The sequence below is a fragment of the Microtus pennsylvanicus genome, chromosome 8, assembly GCF_037038515.1.
Source record: "Microtus pennsylvanicus isolate mMicPen1 chromosome 8, mMicPen1.hap1, whole genome shotgun sequence".
Taxonomy (NCBI): domain Eukaryota; kingdom Metazoa; phylum Chordata; class Mammalia; order Rodentia; family Cricetidae; genus Microtus; species Microtus pennsylvanicus.
The window spans coordinates 62,704,900-62,726,461 of NC_134586.1; the positions used below are offsets into that span (position 1 = coordinate 62,704,900).

General features: G+C 47.2%; 3 protein-coding genes across 7 annotated transcripts in view; 1 reads left to right on the plus strand and 2 right to left on the minus strand.

Moving 5' to 3' along the window:
• The window catches only part of LOC142856340 (N-acetyltransferase 8F1-like), a 57,735-nt gene extending 53,993 nt beyond the window's left edge, over positions 1-3,742 (minus strand). Inside the window, exon 1 of the mRNA XM_075983706.1 lies at positions 3,627-3,742. The gene's annotated coding sequence lies outside the window, so the exon portion shown is untranslated. The remainder of the gene's footprint in view (positions 1-3,626) is intronic.
• A 108-nt stretch (positions 3,743-3,850) lies between these two features.
• On the plus strand, positions 3,851-12,114 carry LOC142856342 (EKC/KEOPS complex subunit Tprkb). 5 transcript variants are annotated; one of them, XM_075983714.1, is made up of 5 exons: positions 3,851-3,878; positions 7,309-7,468; positions 9,318-9,440; positions 10,837-11,013; positions 11,796-12,114. In XM_075983714.1, exons 2-5 carry the CDS (start codon positions 7,328-7,330, stop codon positions 11,880-11,882), a joined length of 528 nt encoding a protein of 175 aa, XP_075839829.1. In that variant the 5' UTR covers positions 3,851-3,878; positions 7,309-7,327; the 3' UTR covers positions 11,883-12,114. The 5 variants fall into 5 exon arrangements, with proteins under 5 accessions (XP_075839829.1, XP_075839825.1, XP_075839827.1 ...); XM_075983710.1 differs by having other exon boundaries at positions 3,860-3,878; positions 7,306-7,468; XM_075983712.1 differs by having other exon boundaries at positions 3,866-3,987.
• Positions 12,115-14,639: 2,525 nt separating this feature from the next.
• On the minus strand, positions 14,640-15,438 carry LOC142855552 (N-acetyltransferase 8F1-like). Its single transcript, XM_075982031.1, has one exon. The coding sequence runs from the start codon at positions 15,397-15,399 to the stop codon at positions 14,704-14,706; it is 696 nt and encodes a 231-aa protein (XP_075838146.1). The 5' UTR covers positions 15,400-15,438; the 3' UTR covers positions 14,640-14,703.
• Between the last annotated feature and the right edge of the window lie 6,124 nt (positions 15,439-21,562).

The window sequence follows — 21,562 nt, forward strand, 5'->3', positions numbered from 1 at the left end:
AAGCCTCCTTCCCTACTGGAAAGACTGGATCCAGGGAAAGCAAAGGGTTAACCCCAAACACCCCACTGTTAAATACTGGGGTAGAAACCCCAGCCTCGCCTCTCCTTCCTCTCACCTGGCAGGACAGTCAGGAGTGTCTGCAATGGTTCCTGCCTCTGAGGAGCATTAAGTAGACACTGACGTCTGCCCTTCCTCTGGACAACACACCTGGAGAGGCAGCTCCTTGGTGGCCCCAGAATAATTGTAAACCAAAGGCCAAGATCTGGGGTGGGTGACAGTGGAGGTGGCACACATCGCAATCTCCCATGACACACTGGGCTCCACCCTTGGGAACCCTGCTCTCTGCTTCCTGTTGCCTTCACTTCCTAGTGTTTGTCTCCAGTACCCGGCCTCATTGCCTGAATAGGCCAGCTAGGACAGTGGTTCTCAAACTCTGGGTGATGACCCCAGGCATACTGCATGACCCTTTCACAGGGGTCTCCTAACACCACAGGAAATATCAGATGTTTACATTATGATTCATAACAGTAGCAAAATTACAGTTAAGAACTATCAACAAAATTAATTTTATGGTTTGGGGTCACCACAGCATGAAGAACTGTATGAAGGTCACAGCATTAGGAGAATTGAGAAGCCCTGCACTAGGAGGAACCTGGGGTCTGGCCGCTCACCATGGGCTCACACGGCCTGGCTCAGTTAGCAGGGCTCGTCCCCGCCTCAGCTGCACCTGCCCTACTACAATGGATCCGTAGTCCACACTGGCCTCCCCACTCCTTATCCATCCCGTGGAAGACGCGACTGTTGTGCCTCACGGGCCCTTTGCAGTCCCAGCAGATCCATTTTCCAAATGACAGTCCCCATGCAGGGCAGGTGCTGAGCCATGTTCATGTCCAACCATCTTCTCCCTGCAGCCAGCAGCAATACCACCTGACCCACAGAGGCAAGAGTGGTCAGTGGTGCCCTTCTCCACAGAAACATGAGACTATTTTTTTTAAAAAGGAAGAGAATGTTTTTGTTGTTGGAAAAATAGAAAGGACAATATTTTTTACATATTTATTAAGCTCTACATTTTTCTCTGCTCCCCTCTTTGCCTCTCCCCTTCCCCTTCAATCCTCCCTCAAGGTCCCCATGCTCCCAATTTACTCAGGAGATCTTGTCTTTTTATACTTTCTACTTCGAAAGGACAATATTTTGTTTGCAATATTTATTTTCTAAGATAGGGTCTCTTTACATAGCTACATAGGTGTTCTGAAGTATGTAGACCAGGCTGACCTCAAACTCACAGAGACCCACCTGCCTCTGCCCAGTGCTGAGATTAAAGGTATGTGCCACTATGCCAAATGAAAGGGAATATTTTATATACTAAAGGATTTTGTATGGTAAAATATATTTTGCCTTGGATAAAATGTCTGCATTTTTCCAAAATGAAAAAGAAGAAAATATGACGGCTAAAGCAGGAAGCTGAACTGAGTTGCAAATGGGAAAAGTGAGGTGTACAAGGTCTGCCACCGCTGTTACTGGCTCCTTAGCCAGAGGGCACCGTGCTCCCACATTGTTACTGGGTCCTTAGTCAGAGGGCACCGTGCTCCCACAATGTTACTGGGTCTTAGTCAGAGGGCACCATGCTCCCACAATGTTACTGGGGTCCTTAGTCAAGGGCACTGTGCTCCCACAATGTTCAAACAATAGTTTTTTTGTATATTAACCAATAAACGTTTGTAATCAGCCCCTATAAATGATAATAGATATTTATTTATAACCCAGACCTTGGGGCCAAACTTGATCAGGTTTGACCAGAAGTTTGAGGCATGCAGTCCCCCAGGGCAGGTGGAGGGAACTCATCCACCAGCATGAGAGGGGCAGGATGGTAGGCAACACTGGGGAAAAAGATTGTTAACCTCTTTAGGCCATAGCAATTAACCTCAGATTCTCTGTTTAGTGTTTGAAATCCTATTGGGGTACATTCGCCTCCTACAACTGTGCCTGGCAGCCTCCATACCTTGTAACAGCAAGGCTGCATAGCCCAGTCACTCGTCCATACAAGCATGCTGCCCCACAGCCATGTGCTTGGGGCCAAGGCTGACTCTTTTTTATGAAATATACCCCTATGCTTATGGACCTATCTCTAAAGGCCTGTTAGTGATCACAATATCAAAGTCAAATAAGTCATGATTTGAGTCTGTCCTATATCATCAGCGCAGTATAAGTCAGTACAAAACACAGTAACACACAGACACACAAGACAATGGACAGGACAATGACGCTGGACTAAACCAAAGACACAGCTTCAAGCTGTTTTGCGGGTGTGACCCACCCCACTATGGAAATGAGACTGCTATCCATGTGTGTCTCTATAGAGAACTGGCCACGCCACCCGCATGTCACACCACAGAATTGAGAGGCCACTACCTGCCTGCCTCCCCAGAGGGAACCACCCTCTGCAGAAGGGCTCCCCAGGAACGTCTTCCTGGGCGCTCTGCCTGTGATTTTTTTTGTGCGGCTGCAGATCGTCTTCAGGCACTACTGTTACTGAGCCCACACATAAACAAAACACAGAAAACTTACTGACATGAAACAAAACACAGAAAACTTACCGGCCAGTTGAAGACTCTACAAGTGGTAGTCCTAGTAGGCTTTGGGGGGTCCCAGACAAGCGCCCTGTTAAGTTGGAGACATAGCCCCAGCCTCTGGCCTGGGAGTTGCTTTGCTCTGGACTCCAAATCCCATCATGCTAGGTCCTGACCGTGGGGGAGGGGGGGTTAGGACCAGTCCCACCAGGTATTTAAGGGGCCTCCTAGAGGAGGAACATGTGGTTTTTCGGGTCTGCGTGGGCTTCCTCCTGTCCTGTCTCTCCGCCATGTGCTCGTCCACCCGAGAGCGTCTTACTTAATAAAACAATGGGCATTTTGATTTGGTTTGATTTGACCTAATTGGATTTCTTGCACCAGTGGGGCTGCTCTTATTCTTAACACCCCCAAATGTCATGATGCCCAAATCCGTGCAATCCCCACAAGCCAACAAAGAAACCAAGTCCCATATGTAAGAGCAGAGAGCCTTTAATTTAGTCAAGTTTGCAAACTCGGTCTCTCCACATGTCCAACGTATTGTAATAACTAGAGAGCCCCGAGCTCAATTAGAATTGGGTTTTTATAGCAGTAAAAGTAGGGGTGAGGGGTCTCTGAGGTTCAGGACCCCTGATTTACTGACATTTGTCTAGGGGTGTCCTGGTGAAGTGCCCTGGCAGGTGATCCTATCTACAGTTGTTGGAATGTTAGGCATTGCCTTTAAATGTTCTGCTCTTGCATAGGGGTCGGGTTATCTCAGCTTGTGGTTTTTTCCTGCTACCAGGCATTGCTTCAGGGTAAACTACTGAGCCTTGGGCCTCTTATTAAACTTATCAAGGGCCAGAGTCCTACTCTGGCAGGTGATAATGGTTGGAAGTAAAGAACTTCCTTTGGGTGAACTTAGCTTATAATGGCTGGTCCCCACAAACACAGTCAGTAAACTGAGCCTCAAAAACTCTGAATGGCTGTGACCCTTGTCCAGGTGGATAGTTTTCAGTTCACATGAAGAACTTGAGGACGTTAAACACAGGCTGAGAATAAAGCCGACACTCAATATCATACCTCAACTTCTAGATCCTTTGTAACTCCCGACAAGGGGACTGAATAGAACCAGTTCTCCTTGGAGTCCGCAAGCAGGGGCAAGTAGTAGGAAAAGTTCACAGCAATTCATACAGATTTAGGCTGACTACGCCCACCAGGATCCGGAAACAGGGTGCCTCGGAACCTTTTTACCCGATAAACTTTTGGGAACTTCCGGGAGTGGGAGATTTGTTTCCGAGGGGACAGTCTTCCTGTACGGACTGAAGACTGCTGGTGAGTTCCGCCTGCGCGAATGGCAGCTCTTTCTCCGCCGTCACAGTTTTGTTGGCGTTGCGTGAATCTCCTGTCTCCAGTGTTTGTCGCGAGCCCTCTCAGGCCTCGGGTGGAGAGCAATGTAACTCCAGAATCGCCGGTCGTGCCGGAAAGGCGCTCGGTTCCCCGCTCCTGGGCGCCCCCCACCGGCGGTGTCCGAGGCTGCTGCAGGAGGAGCCCCGTGCAGACCGCGAAGCCCCGGGAGGCCCCAGCACTGGGATGGGAGGGAGGCTCGTGGGAGAACTGCCCGGCGGTGCCCTAGACAGGGACCTTGGCGGGAGGGACCGAGGAAGGAAGACCCCGGGACAGGGACACCCGGTTGGGAAATCTGGCCTCTGAAAAGAGTGGCAGGACATCGGGAGGGGGAGGACTCAAGCAAGGTCCAGAAGCTACCTGTGGAAACCGGTGCCATAAAGTTAGGGCTTTTGCTTCAGCTTTGATAACTCCTGAAGGACCCCGTGACCATCCTGATAGGCTAGGATTTCATTACTGGTGCGCAGGCCCCTTGATGAGAACGCTCTTGGGGTGCTGTTGATGGGGTGAGTCAGAATTCTGTTTGGAGGTAGAGTCAGGACACGGGCACTCGACCTTGTGTAACAGTTTGAGGCATCTGCATTGAACTACCTACTGTTGCTAATAACAAAATTTTGCTAATACCTCATGGGGTGAGGTGTTTTGTTGTTCGTTTTGTTTTTTGGGGCAGGGTCTCTCTTTGTAACCAAGACAGTTCTGGAACTTAAGTCTGTAGACCAAGCTGGCCTGGAACTCAGAGATTTGTTTGCCTCCTAGTCAGGGAGCAGGTTAGATGCTAGGAAAACTTGCATATATAATAGAATCGCTCTGGAGATATGAACTATTATTTTGATAATAATATTACTGGGGTTAAGAATTTTTGAATTCAAAGTCCTAATTGCTCTGGAGATAAATCATTAACTTTATAATCATGAGTGGATTCATGGTTTTTGACATCTTTTGAAGTCTCCACGTAGCCCCACTTTTAAACCTCTCACAGCAGGAGCTGATTTCAATATGAATTTTAAAGGCATCAAACCAGATCAATATTAAATGATGATTCCATGTTTCTGGCCAAAGTGACTCTTTTTTTTAAAAAAAATATTTATTTATTATGTATATAATATTTTGTCAGCGTGTATGCCTGCAGGCTAAAAGAGGGCACCAGACCACATTACAGATGGTTGTGAGCCACCGTGTGGTTGCTGGGAATTGAACTCAGGACCTTTGGAAGAGCAGGAAATGTTCTTAAATACTGAGGCATCTCTCCATCCTCTTGAAGTGACTCTTACACTAAACCAGAATAGACTATTCTGAGGCTTTCTAAGACTTCTTCTCCCTTACTGTGAAAAGTCAGGCCAGGGTTTGATTCCCAATGCCCACATTGCAGTTCACAAAAGTCTGTTACTCTAGTTGCATTGAATCCTTTCCTGTGGCTGCCACAGGTATCAGGCAAGAATCCAATATACAGACATATGTGCAGGCAAACACTGAAGATAAACGGTTTTGTAAAATGGATATTTAAACAGGGAACATCATTTTTCCCCTGATTTTACGTACTTAGGTTTTGTTTGATGACTGTAGAAAGTTCATAACATGTACAACATAATATTTTAAGAGCACAATAAAAATCACCTAATAATTTTAGAACTCAAGATGTCTATGTTTTGTTGTTTCCTGCAGTTTTTCTGTTCATGTTTTTGCATGACAGATCATACTGATCATATCGTACCATATCCTTCCTTAATTCGATGCCAACATGGAAAAAACTCTCAGGACATTATTCACAAAACTCTGCTTTTTTATAACAGAATTCCTCAGACATAATTCTAGAAAAACAGAAATAACTTTCTATTATTTTTAAGTTTTCTGTTTTTTAATATTAATATTTTATTTGTATTGATGTTTTGCCTGCATATATGTATGTGTACTGTGTGTCTGGAACCAATGGTGGTCAGAAGAGGACATTGGTTGGGACTGGAGTTACAGATGGTTGTGACCCTCACGAGAGTGTTGGGAATCAACCCTGGTCCTCTTCAAGAGCAGCTGCCAACTCTCTGGCCCTGTATTGTTACTTTGTTTTCTGAGGCCGGATCTCCTGAATCTCAAGCCAGCCTTTGTAGTTGAGTGTGACTTTAATATTTTTTCAGATGAAAATGTAACTTGATGAACATTTAATGGGATAAAATAGGATGGGTGTAAACAAGGAAAACACTCAGGAGGAAGGGCCGGTGCCGTTTTGTTTGCAGGGAGGAAGGAGTCAGAAACTGGAACAAACTGGGATGTTTAGGAGGATATTCCAGGACTGCCCCCAAAGTAACTAGGGACATAGTATAGGATTCGGGTGCCAGAGTTAACTATGACCCACTTAATCTGCGCATGTAATAGTGCAAAATTGTGTTTAGTTTAAGAAGTTTTGCATTCAATATATACGGTTGTTTGCTTTTCAGAAAGTGACTGGGCAACTTTTAGAAATGATTTCTGTTGCCAAATACTAGAAACTGTCAAGTACTGTTAACTAGCTGTGCTGCGCTCAGCACCAGTAAGCTGCTTCAGGAAGTGCACCATTCAGTATAACACAGAAGTAACATTTTAGGTTTTGTTGTTTTAGTTGTGGGCTTAGATATGTTGGCTAACTCATCTCTACAGCCAAAAATTCAAGCTTTTCAAAGGTAGTAGTATTTATATTTTGGGTTTTCTTCTAGATGCTCATTGTAGTTTTGCTTTTGTTTTTTGTGACAGGATCTCACTGTGCAGCTCTGACTGTCCTGGAACTCACTGGACATTTTTTTATGTTAACAGTTGTGTAGTTTATAAGATTATCTTGTTACTCTAACCGCCAGCTTGACAATAGCCTTCAGAGTCACCTGAGAAGGGAGTCTCAGCTGAGGGATTGTGCAGTTCACACTGGTCTGTTGACCTGTCATGGTGGACTGCCTTGACTCTTGTGATGTAGAAGGGCCTAGCCCACTGAGGGCAGCACAATCCCCGGGCACGAGGTCCTGGACCGCATTAAAACCGCTAACTAAGCAGAAGCTAGTGAATGAGTCAGCAAGCAGTGTTCCTCTGTGGTGTCTGCCTTTGGGTTCCTGGACGTGTAAGCCAAATAAATCTGGTCAGAATGCTCAGTTGCTTCTGGTCAGAATGTTTCATGACAGCAGCAGACATGAAGCTAGGACAGAATCAGGAAAGTAGAATGCAAGGTTACAGATGAGTGTATGTTCACAAGCATTTCTAGGTCCTGGGGGATGGAGGTACAGAGCAAGTCTAGGACGGTGAGACTGTCAGGAGAGAGACGCAGAGAGGAAACCAGTGGGGAAGATGGATGCTATCTTTGACATGTAACAACCTGCTGTGGTCTTTTCCTCTTGTCCACTAGTGTCCTCGTTGTCTAGGAAATGCAGTTATCTCAGCAGTTGGACCTGTTTCCTGAATGCAGAGTGACCCTTCTGTTATTTAAAGATGTAAAAAATGCAGGGGACTTGAGAAAAAAGGCCATGGAAGGATCTCTCAATGGCTCATTGATAAACCCTCATGTGGTAAGTACAGTATATGAGAATGAATTAACCATGCCAGGCATTTAAGAATATGTAATTTTACCTTAAATTTCTCTTATATTGAGGTAGAAAATATTGGATTAAGTCACACTTGGTGTTTTAAGTTTGAAACAGCATATAGAGTCTGAAGGGCTCAGTAATACTGGCCTCTTCTTAATCACTGCGAATTTCTCCTTTCCAGCCAACCAGCGTCCATCGTCCCAGTGCCTCAGAGGTTTCTTTGAGTAGTGCTGGTCTCTTAATCACGGCTGACCCCTCAGTCCCAGCTTCCAGATACCACAGAGCTTTCATACAGAAGGCCCTGTAGAGCCTTTGCTTCCTCTGAAACTTCACAAGCCGGGCCACCATCATCTGTATTGCTCTCAACTTCTCTCCCAAGATCCCACAGAACAGCGCACTGAGCTCTTAACTCTTGGTGGATTTTCTAGGCCACAGTTAGAAAGTCTTTGTCCAATCCTCCACGACACGGTCAGGTCTGTGGCAGCAATACTCCACCATCCTGCTACAGGCTTCTTCCTAGTTAGGTTACACCTGCTGCCATGAAACAGCATGACCAAGCAGCCTGGGGAGGAGAGGGTTTATTTGACTTACATTTCCATATTACTGTTCAGTATCAAAGGACTTCAGACAGGAACTCAAAGGGCTGGATCCTGGAGGCAGGAGCTGAGACAGAGGCCTTGGAGGGGTGCTGCTTAACACTGGTTTCCCATGACTTGCTCAGCCTGCTTTCTTATGGAACCCAGGAGCACCTGCCCTGGGGTGCTACCACCCACCATGAGCTGGACATCAACAACTAGGTATGAAGATGTCTGCCGATAGCCTGATCTTACTGAGACGTTTTCTCAATTGAGGCCCCCTCCTCTCCAGTGACTCCAGCTTGTGTCAGGTTGACATGAAACTAGCCAGTGTACCCCAAGTCCATCCTGAACAATCCACCAATGAGAACCAAATATTCAAGTATAGGAGCCTATGGGAACCATTCTCATTCCAACCAGCACAATGGCAGAGTGGTTAATAGCACACATTAAGACCCGAGCTTCCTACTGTGACTGAGAAAGACACAGCCATCTTTGTTTGGCACGTAAAGATGTGCACTGTTGTGTCCGTGGTGCATATCCCAACATGATCGTCAGTATTCCTTCAAGGGGATAACTGCATTGTTTTCCTCTGCTATGTAAGACAGGTACCAACTTGCCTGATTCCCACATGGTAACAACAGGGCTGGGATTGAACACGAAACCCAGCCACGACTCCGCACTCCCCCTTCCCCGCCAGGCATCTTTGCCTTGGTGACCTTATCTGTTACACAAGTACACTGATTTCATTGAATACTGTGAAGTTTAGAATTGGGCCTGTTCCATATTAGGCTTCAATAATCTTTCAGCTTTGAAGTTTTGTACTTTACACAAGTGAAGGGGCATAAACGACTGGCAAATAGGAATAACCCGGCTAGCTTTAATATCAGCTCTATTAAGGGGAAAAGGGGGAGAGCTTACAAAACCAGGGTTCCAGGGACGAGCAGGAAATAAAAAAGGGAAGGTGGGCAGCACACCTGCCAGATTTATAGGTAAACATTCGCCTAAGGGGTACCAGCCCTTCAAATATGGTGATTGGCTGGGGCTTCCCCTACACACAAGCTCTGTGTGTGTGTGTGTGTGTGTGTGTGTGTGTGTGTGTGTGTGTGTGTGTGTGTGTGTGTGTGGCAGCAGCCCTTTTTATACAGACCATCTGAATGGTGATCACTATTGCTGGACTACAGTTTCCTCAGTCAGGACACATGGTGCAGGAACCTGCGGATTCTCTGTGCTAATCCTTGTTTTCTCTCTGGTAGATTGTCGATCCATTTCAGATACTGGTGGCAGCAAACAAAGCCATTCATCTCCACAAGCTGGGAAAAATGAAGACAAGGACTCTGTCCACTGAAATTATCTTCAACCTCTCCCCTAATAACAACGTAAAGTGGTGACTCTTTATTTCTGTTGTCTCATCAGGGAAGCAGGTCCCCCTCCTGCAGTGTAGCCCTGGGGTCAGAGTCTCCAAGACAGATGTGAGCACTGAGCCAGGGTAGTTGTGTAGAGAGGTGGAGGCTCCCTGCCGTTTACTGCTGCAGCCAGAGTGGAGTCAGTTCCCTGGTCATCAAAGTTTAAACTACATGAGCTTGGTATTTCTGCCCTGCCCACGTTGTCTTAAGTAGACCCCTTGAGCATTTTTGCTTAAGAAACTGGTAGAAGCGCACGTCTAAACGCGTGAGGTGTAGATGCATTTTGTCACTCTCCCTCTAAACTAGAGATGGAATGTGTGTTTTTATCTTCAGTACCAGAAGCTTCTGTAACCTGGTAGAGCAGTTGACACCTGCTCACTCACACAGCCAGGGCATAGAAAAACCCATGGTTTGAAATCCTCATGGGGATGATCCCCACCCCACACATGCGAGTGAATGCATGTCTCTGTGTGAGGTATACACGTTCATGTGTTGAGCGCCACAGTGTTCTTGTGGAGCTCTCGAGGACGACCTCCGGTGGTCCTTGCCGTCTTCCAAAGGTCCCTATCTTTCTCCACTCTGTACACCAGGCTATCTGGCCTTCAAGCTCTTGGATTTTTGTGTCCCCAACTCCTATCTTGCTGTAGGAGCACTGGGGTTTCATACAACTGCTATTGTGTCTGGCTTTACAGGGGAGCTAGGGATTTGAACCACAATCCTCCCACTTGTGTGGTGCGTGCTTTACCCACTGAACCACCCCCCAGTCCAAGAGTGATGTTCAAATGCAAGTTACTGAGGTGTTGACATTCTGTGTGTGACATGACAAAGACGTCTGAACTCTGCTGATGAAGTTTCCGTATTACTACTGCTGTTAGTAAGAACCACGTGCTGATATTATCAAGGGGAAGGTTAGGAAGCCTGTGGCAGAATTAAACCACAGTTGGTTGTAAAGTTTATAAAATGCAGTCAGCACGGCAGCAGAATCACCATTAACAGAGTCACTGGAAACAAGACATCATATTCCTGCACAGGACAGCTGTAGGGGCAGAAGAGACAGGTGCAGTCAGAGAAGCAGATGCATAAGACAAAAGTTGAGCGTCCCCGAGAGAAATGACAGTAGGAGTACAAATGATGACCTGGAAGGTCACCTGGAGGAGAGGCACAGGTGGTTATGTGCAAAGCCCAGAAGTCCAGAGGAGCGAAGTGCAGCTGTGCACAGGGACAGCCATGGGAGGAGCTGGAAGGGAGTGTTGAAGGGCAAGGGGTGCATTAAGAAGAGGGACCCCGACTGAGCAGGCAGGGACTGGGCCACACACAAGACACTGCCTCATTTTCTTTTCTTTTCTTTGTTTTTTTTTTTTTATCATAGATTTCAGAGGCTTTGAAAAAATTTGGTATCTCAGAAAGGGACACTTCGGTTCTGATTGTTTACGTTGAAGAGGGAGGTAAACAAATACACCAACAACACCTAATATCTCAAGTGGAAGGTGAGCAGGTGCCTTTGGAAAGCCTTCCGGAAATAACAAAGCTCTCAGAAGTCAGAAAGGTTTGTAGTGCACATTTTTATGAGCTCAGTAGATGAATTACACCCATGCTGGTTGCTCATTACTGTTATGAATTTTGAACTATTAACTCTTTAGTTAGCATGCAATAATGGTGTTCATTCCATTTTCACAAATCCTATTATTGCATTTACTCATCGCTGCCTCCTCTCATTCCCATTACGTTTTGAATGTCTAAGAAATAGTGTGGGACTGGAGAGGAGACTGAGCAGTTAAGACCACTTGCCATTAATCCAGAGGGCATTGGTCTGATTCCCAGCATGCTCATAACCTTCTGTAACTCCATTTCCAGGGGATCTGATGCCATCTTCTGTCTTTCATGGGAACTGCACACATGCAGTACTCATACATACATGCAAAACACCCTTACAAGTAAAATGAGGTTGAGAAATACTAAAATAACTTTACAGACCTTGGAAAGTATTTGTGGATGAGAAGAACTGGGACGTACAAGTTTGTGGAACGAATTCAGAATGGAGTCACTGAGAACTATAAGAAAAGGGATCTTTTCAATATGCAGTGACCAGTGTGGGCTGTTTGATAGAATTGTGATTTGTGTGTTCAGGAGATTTGCTTTTTATATTAATAACTACAATTTTTAAAAAGGATATTTGATATGAGTGAGTACCACCTATTTTGAACATTTTAAACATATATGTAATTTCAAATCATTAATACCATAGTAAAGTGATAATGCCACATATCAATGTGTGTAATAACAGTGACTGGACATGCCAGCACTCACAGGTTGTCATTCACTTTACAGGCATACAAACTGTCACCACAAGAAGAGAGCACTGGGACATTATTGGATGCTATCATTTGTAGGATGTCAACAAAGGATGTTTTATAAGATGCCGCAAAATACTAAGACATGATCTCAGAGTTAACCACTAGCTGTTCTTTCCTGGTTTTGAAATTAACATATTCATCACTGAAAAAGGGAAAAAGAAAACACATCAGCCTGCTTTTTTACCTCTTAGAGATAATTCCTGTTGTGGTATTTGTCATTGTCTTCTAGTCTTCTGTTTGTACTTGAACGTATTTATTTTTATACAATTGAAATAAAAAGTGTAAGCACCTAATTACGGCTACAGTGTCCTTGGTTCTTGCTCAGTGAGTCATCCTTCAGTTTGTATCTCCCCTTGGACTGCTGGTTTGTCCACGTGGATCCTCTCAGCTTGTGGATCCTTAATATTTTATGTATAAGAATTTCTCTCCCTCTAAACCTGGTGTGGTGACTCCATCCTCCATCCCAGGTACTCAGGAGGCTGAGTCAGGAGAAAACCACAAGTTTGAGGTTAGACGGAAATATGCCACAAGTTCCAGAACAGCCTATAGTACCATGTCAAATTCTGTCTCAAATAAATAAACCCCTTCTCATACCAGCCTTAGGTGTGTATGTCTTAGGGCACTACAAGTAAAATAGTATAGCAATATTAACTAAGTCTCAGAATCATGTAACTAGTATTTAACCATATTTGATGGTTTTCTTTTTCTTTCGCTTTATCTTTTATTTTGATTGTATCAGTGAAGATAAGCTTGTTCAACAGTTAGCAATGCCTTGTGAAGAGCCAGAGTTCTCTCCTCCTCAAAGGCCATCTGGCTCCTGCTGCACTTACTCAACACCACCCTTGTTGTCTGACAGCTGGCACCGAGGACATGCCTCTCTCCAGTAAACCTTGATTTGATCAGGTAGTGTGTGGTGCTGGAGTGGAGGCGTGGTCTATGGACTGGGGGTTGGTTAGGCCACAGTGACAGCCAGTCCAAAGTTCACTGGCTCTTATCTCCATGGCACTGGGATCAGAATAAAAACCCTCAACAGGGGTCTAGGAGCCCTGTCTGCTGGAGGCCTTCTGGCCTGGGCTTTTAGGTTGTTAAATAACTGAACGGGTTCTCTGGGGATGGAATAGTAACTTAAATACATGGAAGTGGCAGATACTATTCACCTCATTTCATTCAAAAACGGTGACTCCATGTTCTTCCCACATGCGGGCAGTTCCACCTTTTGTTCCCCCCCTTGAAAGCCTTGGTGGCCTCTCACAGTTCAGTTCTGGGTTGTTCTCTAGGTACCCCATCACCCAGAATCCCCTTCTCAGTGCACCTGATTATGCAGGGGGCAGAGGATGAAGCAGAGCAAGTGACACTGGCCCAGGATTGTCCAAAGGAAAGAAGTCTTGATTCTCTTCAAGCTATGATGGAGAGATGCTGCATGGTCTCAGCATCCTGTGTCGTGGGCGCTCACGAGGGACCACATCGATTGAGCTCAGGGGCGTGCAGATCCCTCTTGTGGATACTGGTGGTTGTTGGGTGATATAGAAGATCTCCAAGAAGCCCAAGGAGGCTGTCCAGGGTGAGGATGGACAGAATTCCTACTGTGGTGACCATCAAGACAGAGTCAAGGAGAGCCACGTAGCAAGAAAGAGTGAGACATATAATCCCAGTAATCAAGTCATCTGTGTTTAGAGTGACATAGCAAGGGGTCTCTGTGTAGTTGAAATTGGTCCATGACGAGGTTTGCCAGCAGTCCAGGGCAGGCTTGATTTGGCTGACTACTCTGGGGTTTAGCTGTTATCGGTAGTAATGCCAGGATGAAAAAGCAGCCCCAATATTCCCCAGTGGCACAATTTACTGACTCACGTGCCTGGAGCTCTGTGATCAGCAGTCTCTAACCTAGGCTGGGAGACATGGCAAGATACCCCCACCCACATCTCTAACACCCCAGTGTTACAGATGAACTAGCTGAAAGAGCCACAGCCTTGCATGTATAAACTCAGAGCCACATCCCAGCACAGCCTGTATCAGGGTTGTAAGATGGCACAAGCAGGCATCTGAGTCTCTGAAATCCCTGGGCCTTTGAACTCTGACTGGGTCCAGCCTAGATTCCAGGAGTGCGCAGATATAGGGTGCTTCCATCCCCATATCCGCTTGGAAGTGCAGAGCTGTATGCTTGGCCTCCCTAAAGTGGTGCTGCCCCGTGAGACTGCCCACAACAGCTCTATGAGCCTGGCCACCATGAGTTGTCAGTTACATCCCAGTCTTTCCCCATAGAAGCAGTCCTCAGCTGTCCTAGCCAACTTCTCACCCTGCCATGACAAAATACCTGTTGGGTCTTCTCTCAGTTCCACGCCCAGCTTCTGGTCTGGGACCCTGCAAATCTTGTAAGCACAGACTACATTTGTCCCCGAGTCTAGCATGTCCTCAGCTGACACCTGCAGTGCTTGGAAATCCTTCGTTTGTTTCTGCCTTGCCTTAGCATGTCTGCTCTGCCAAGCCCCCGTCCTTGCCCAGCTGACCTGCTGGGACAGGACAGCACACAGATGTCTGGCACTTTCAGCCAACTTAGATGCTCCCACATGTGTGCTGAGGCTAGGTGAGCTGCCCCCTCCAGCCCTACGAAAACTTCTGGTCCACAAACTCAAAAGTGAAATACAAGCATTAGTATTTTACATTGTCCATAATGCATTATAATGTATGAAACACAGGCACCGCAGAAACCAAGAGTGTTAGAACCCTCAAAACCCCCAATACAGCAATCACATGCACTAGAATCTGGTGTGCACCATCAAGGAGCTTTTATTGTTCATTACACTGACATGACAGGGTTCACTGGTTCCTGGAACATGAAGCAGGGGCTGTTTGCTGCACAGGAGCTAAGGTCTCAGTCCCACTTACTAGGCAGAAGGGAGGGAATACTTTAATTGAAATGTAGGGTTATCTACTAACCTCCAGTATATACTCAAGAAGTACCTATCTGTCCTCCTGAAGCCCATACTCAGGTAGAGGGCCATAGCGCTTCGCTGCAAGACACTGGTCCCAAGAACAACATCACTGTAACCCTGGCCCCGTGCAAACTGGAGGACAGTTCTAACTAGTGCTTTCGCAATCCCCTGTCCACGGTACTGTGACGACACAGACAGATGAAAGAGCTCCATCTGCTTCCTCCCTAATGGGGGATCCTTGACTGGCAGACAGCCCACGATGCCCACCACCTCTCCCCCAGACTCAGCAACCCAGAAAGAGCCACGTGCATTCATGTAGGACTTGGTGATGTCAATCATGTCTGTGTGCAAACACTTGGCCACATACTCCTTCCAGGGATGTCTGGCAATGAGCTGCACGAATAGGAGCAAAAACAAGATGCTGATAGCAGCTAGCAGCCAGGAGCCAGACACCAGGACCACGGCAAGCGGCACCCCAAGTAAGAGCAGGAGGGTCCGGGGCAGCGTCAGCAGGTGGCGGAAGGTGGCGGGTATGTGCTCCTCCATGCCGCTTATGAACAAATCCAGGACACGTTTGTAGTCACTGTCCTGGTACTGGCGAATATGAGAAGGAGCCATGGGAGATTTCTGGGTCTCAAGACTCGGCATCCGGGAGAGACAGGTATACTTGCCTGGCACTTTCCCTGAGGCCTGAACAGGAAAAAACCATGTAAGTCCCCTGACATTCTGCCTCCCAACCTCCCAAGACCCATTTAGGCCCTCTTCAAGGGTGTATCTTTCTGCTGTCACCAGACAGGAAGCAGACAAAAACACTTGGAGGTCTGTCCAGCAACACCTGACTCCATCCTTCTCACCCTACAGAAGCCTTCCGCAGCTCCGGGTACATAAACAAGCTCAGTGCTGCAGATGGAGCCCATGCACCCATTAGGTCACTGTCTGCAGATGGAGCCCATGCACCCATTAGGTCACTGTCTGCAGATGGAGCCCATGCACCCATTAGGTCACTGTCTGCAGATGGAGCCCATGCACCCATTAGGTCACTGTCTGCAGATGGAGCCCATGCACCCATTAGGTCACTGTCTGCAGCTCCGGGTACATAAACAAGCCCAGCGCTGCAGATGGACCCATGCACCCATTAGGTCACTATCTGCAGCTCCGGGTACATAAACAAGCCCAGTGCTGCAGATGGAGCCCATGCACCCATTAGGTCACTGTCTGCAGATGGAGCCCATGCACCCATTAGGTCACTGTCTGCAGATGGAGCCCATGCACCCATTAGGTCACTGTCTGCAGCTCCGGGTACATAAACAAGCCCAGTGCTGCAGATGGAGCCCATGCACCCATTAGGTCACTGTCTGCAGATGGAGCCCATGCACCCATTAGGTCACTGTCTGCAGATGGAGCCCATGCACCCATTAGGTCACTGTCTGCAGATGGAGCCCATGCACTCATTAGGTCACTGTTGCGGACTGTGCATTACAGGCATGTGTTTCCAGGTGTTTCCTGCAGATCTCCTTCCCAAGGATTGTAAAACTTTAGATTACAGAGCTGGCAGAAATAAACAAACAAAACCACCCATTGCTGCAAACCCTTATCCTTGAGCCCTCAGGCAGTTCTAGGACTCCAGTCCCACGCTGAGACCCTCCCCACAGTGCTGCCAGCCTTACCTGCTACTGCACAACCAAGAGTGTCTGGAAGGGCATCAGCCTCTGGTCGCATGCAGCACAGGTAGTCTGGGTCTGCCCAACAACTGGTGAGCAGACCTGAGTTGGCACCTCACCGGTTGGCTCCTGGATATTTGTTAATCATAAAGCCCAGGGTCACAGAGTTCTGCAGTGACAGGAGGGAGGCCACCCCCATTCACCTTGTGAACTCTGGTTAATAATTTGTAGAGCACAGTAGAATGTGGATGCTCAACAGTTTTCACCCCCATGGAAGGCCTGTCACCTGCACTGTTCTCTCCAGACTGCAGCTATCTCTGGCCCTGCACATAACTGCTCAGAGCAGCCTGCTGTTGGGACACACACACACTGGGCTCCCATGTCTTCCACATCAACAGGTCCTATAGCTAAACTTTTCCCTGTCCATGCTGTGCCTGGTCCTGTAAAATAAACCCTAGGGGACCACACTGCCCTTCTGCCCCTGCTCCTCACCACCAGCCTCAGTCAGCACTAGTGTCCTTTCCAGCCCCAGCTATGGTGCCATCCAGATGGCGGGCACTAGACAGGGCACAGCTGCCGGAGTTCGGGACCCGCTCAGAGCTTGCACATCATGCTTCCCTCATGAGTGAGCCGAGGTGTTGCTTCCCTACAACAAGTGAGAGTGACATCTGTCTCTACAGAGTGTCCCTGTGGAAGGTGTTCTCTGTCTCTGCCTCCAACCCTGACCTGAAGGCCAATGAGAGCTGAACTGGCCCCATTTCCCCCAGAACCACTGTAGCCAGAGAAGCAGGCTCTGAGCAAGGTGGAGCTAAGGCTATGGCAGGATCTTACTTTGAGACAGTTTTAGAACTAAGTAATTAGGGGACAAGGAAGAGGATGCTAGTCATTGTGCCTATCTCTGCTATAGGCAGGGGAGAATGGGACATTCTCTGAACTGTGGCAAGGTCCAGTGGAGAAGATGCTGGGATGTCAGCGCAGTGAGGCTTCTCAGAAGGATGCCAGAGCAGAGCCAACACCTCAGAAAACGTTCATCTCCTGAGCAGGAAGGGGAGAGAGGCAGGGAAGCTCCTGAGACAGCCCTTGGGAAGGGGACCCTTAAAGGCACACATGGCTAACACCAGCAGGGACCTGGCTGTACAGGACCCAGAACACAGTCATGTAGTGCACATATCCATTCCAGATGCACGTGAGGCCATGAGGATGCATGTCAGCAGGGAAGCAAAGTGACAAGTGTAGTAGTGGGGACCCGTGAGTGGTCCTGGCTAAACAGGGTCCCAGGTGTGCAGGTGGCATGCTGCGGAAGCCCCGGGCCAACAAGATGTCTTGAAAATTCAGTCAGTCTGAGGTCCCAAGACAAAACCTGTCCAATAGCTGAGAGTTAGGCACAATGAGAAGCACTTTGTTCCCTAATTGCTTTAACGTCTTGTTTGTCCAAGAGACTGGGACCTAGTTGGGTTTTTGTTTGCAAGGGAGCCTCGTTCAGTATAGACTGAGGAGACACCAGCACTGTGTGAGGAAGATTCGTGTGCCCTGTCCATTAGGACACAGGCCATATAGGGATATCTGCACCACTTGAGGGCATTCAGTGCAGAAATGACCAGTGTCAGCACCAGTCAGCTAGGGATAAGCAGGACACTTCACAGCCTGCAGCAGAGCATCTGGGCTCATGTTTGACTCTGGGTATGACTCAGCAGAAAACCCTGGCTTCCCTCCCCAGCACTGCCTTCCCTCCTCAGAAGACAGCTGTGATGCTGACAGCACTGGAAAGAGCAAGAACAGGTTACATCATCACCTGTGAGCAAGCAGGGGAGACAGGGCTAAACCGTGGAGATTTTATTTTGCAAAACAGAAAGGATTTTTTTTTTCAGCAAAAAAGAAAGTTCTTGGTCACTGAAAGATGAACCAAAAGTGTCAACTCTTGTTGTTTTTATAATTATTTGGGTTTCTGGAAGGATTCATAGTATAGCCTAGACTGTCCTGGAATTCACAGACTCTTGCTCTTCCCTCACAAGGGCTTGGGATTAGAGGTACGCAGCACTAACAGGTTTTAAAAAAAAACACCTGAACATATAGAAAAAGCATTGAAAGGAACAAATACCACAAAGTTAAATTTCATTTCTGATTTTTTGGAATTGTGTAAGCAGTTTGTTTGTTTGTTTGTTTTAAAGGGTTGGGGGAAAAGTTTCTTGATACACATTCTATCTTTTTTCTTGCTAATGTCAAATAAGAGGGCACAGAAAGCTGTGGTCAGCATGGCGTCAGTTCCAGAGGGTGTATCCTGACAGCATACTGTTTACTGAGATTATTGCTGTCCTCTTAAAGTACTCTGTGATCTACAATCTGGTCATTGTACTGTTTTTCAACACAGAGTTTCTCTGTAGTTTAGGAGCCTGTCCTGGCACTAGCCTCAAACTCAGAGATCCGCCTGCCTCTGCCTCCCAAGTTCTGGGATTAAAGGCGTGCGCCACTACTGCCCGGCTTAGAAAACAAAATCTTTCCAACAGGTTGAAAAAATGTGCTGTATCCCCCCCCCCCCCTTCTTGGTTTTGTTTTGTTTTTAACAATGGGAAGAAGAACCCTTGGCATGCTCGAGATAGTGTAAGCATTTAAGAAAAAAACCTTAAAATAGTTAGATACAGCTCCCACTTCTCACCATGTTGAACGTTATCAATATCTCTTGCTAATTTAGTCCCAGAGACTCCGACCAAAATCCCTAACCAAAAGAAGCCATTCAAAACAAAACAAAGCACACAAGAACTCCCAAAACACCTCGCCCGGTGAGGTATTAGCAACAGGAGGAGGAATCAGAGCTGAAGCGGAAGCCCTAACTTTATGGCACAGGGTCCCGCAGGTAGCGTCTAGACCCTGCCTGAGTCCTCTCCCGCCTTGATGTCACAAAACTCTCCACCAGGAACCTTGGAGGGATCGCGACTAACTGCTGAGGGAAGAGGCACAGAACGCCAACAACGACGTGGCTGCGCAGAAGGAACTGCCCTTCGCGCTGGCGCAACTATCAGTTTCCCGTCCGTTCAGGAAGACCATCCCCACTGAAACAAAGCTCGCCACTTCAGAAGTGCCCCATCTCCACGCAAGTAAAGCGGGTGATGATCCTGGGTGTGCATCTGCAGACCCCTCGCCCATGTGAGGGCAGCATGCGGATGCGAAGGGAAGCAGTCTTGACGGAACCTTCCTGTGGGAGGGATCCATGCCATGGGTGGAGGCTGGAAATTGATGTCAACTAAAGGTTTATGTTGTGGCTTTCGAGAGGTGTCCTCCACTTCCTTCCTGTGATAAGAAAAGTATTCCTAATGAAGCGAGCACACCTTTCCACTCCTAGAGACCCTACTATGGGGACCCTGCTGTTCCGGCAGTCACAGGGAGCATCCCTGGACACCACAGCCCTCAGTGTTTTGCTTCCAAAACTTAACATGAAGTATGACCTCTTTATCTAGAGTAGTTGAGGAAGGTCATGTGTAATCCCTGAGCCTTCCAGCTAAAATAAATGTGACACAACTTGTTTTCCATTTCCCTTGTTTGGAGTTTATCTTTATGGTTTTCTTTGCATGGAAGGTGTATAGTGATGTGTGCAATGAAGACAAGCGGAAGCAGAGGAACGCTAGGCTGCTGCGGTTACTCTGTTGGACTCTAGCGTCCAAACACCGAGGAGGAGTCGCCCCCCAGAGACCACTTCACACACTACAGCCGATGCAAAAGCATGAGGATTTTAATTCTGTCTAGACAGGGTCCCTCAGCATTCGGGAAGCCTAGAGACCTTGAATAGCTGGCACAGGCCACTTTTAAAGGAGAAGGCCACAGAATCAAGGGGGGGGGGGTGTTCTTTGACTATTATGATTGGCTTATTCAAAAGGGCTATTACCAATAATTGACTGGAGAGCTGTTGCCAGATCAGATGAGGTAAGAGGTCATTTTGACCCTGTTTCCCAGGGGACCGAACCAAAGCATACGTATATGGGTAATTGTTCAGGAACTGAGTACGTGCGAGTGTAGCTGTTAGGTCCTTGGTTCCCAGGGGAGGAGGGGAAGCACTATGGCACAGAGGCTGAGAGGATTCAGAATTGTCAAAAATGGTTTTAGGATTGTCTTAAAGTCTTACATTACAACTCTATTTAGAATAATGAAGAAAGGACATCAAAAGCACATTTTGAATCAGTGACTGGAGAAGGTCGAAAAGGAAATCCTGCGTGTATCTGGGAGAGCAGCACTTCAGACAACAGTTTAAGAATTCCAGCACTCAAGAGGCAGAGCCAGGCAGATCACTGTGAGATTGAGGTCAGCCTGGTCTACAGAGCAAGTTCCAGGACAGCCAGAAATCCAGAGAAACCAGATAGCCAGAGAATCCCGTCTCAAAATCAAAGTTTTCTGTATGTAAAATGACACAAGCACTTTATAAGAGTTTACTGCCTTAAAAAAATGAAGTGAGCATGGGGATATAACCCAACTGATAAAGTTCTTCCCTTGCAAGTTGGAAAACTGGGTTGTATCTCTAGATACAACTTAAAAAAAACCCACACTTAAAAAAAAAAAAGCTCTGTGTGGCATTGCATGCTTGTAACCCCAGCTCAAGGGAGGCAGAAACAGTGGCATCACCCAGCTCACGGGCCAGCTGGCCTAGCTTACCTGATGTTTTTTTGTCGTTGTGTTTTTTGTTTTGTTTTGCTTGTTTTTCGAGACAGGGTTTCTCTGTAGCTTTGGAGCCTGTCCTGGAACTAGCTCTTGTAGACCAGGCTGGCCTCAAACTCACAGAGATCCTCCTTCCTCTTCCTCCTGAGTGCTGGGATTAAAGGTCTGCACTACCACCGCCCAGCACTTGATAAAATTCCAAATTACTGCAAGACCTGTCTCAAAAAGAGATAGATTGGACTCGGTGTCCACACCTTTAATCCCAACACTTAGAGAAGAGGCAGGGAGAAACAACAATGGGTGGTTCTGAGGAATGCCACCTGAAGCCGTCCTCTGGCTGCACAAAGTGGAAACACCCCAAGGCAAAGCTCGTGCGAAGCAAGTTCACTGCACTGGTTACTGAGTTGTCTAGATCAAGAGAACAGAATAGAGAACAGAATATCCCCACATATTTACAAACAAGCAGACGTGCCACAGGCCTGGAGTCCATTGTGAGCTGCCCTCCCAAG

Excerpts from the sequence above, each read along its gene's own strand:
- LOC142856342 (XM_075983714.1), top strand. The coding sequence starts at position 7,328 with ATGCAGTTATCTCAGCAGTTGGACCTGTTTCCTGAATGCAGAGTGACC. Across the intron at positions 7,469-9,317 it reads CATTGATAAACCCTCATGTG|ATTGTCGATCCATTTCAGAT; the intron begins GTAAGTACAGTA and ends TCTCTCTGGTAG. Across the intron at positions 11,014-11,795 it reads AGCTCTCAGAAGTCAGAAAG|GCATACAAACTGTCACCACA; the intron begins GTTTGTAGTGCA and ends TTCACTTTACAG.
- LOC142855552 (XM_075982031.1), bottom strand. The coding sequence starts at position 15,399 with ATGCCGAGTCTTGAGACCCAGAAATCTCCCATGGCTCCTTCTCATATT.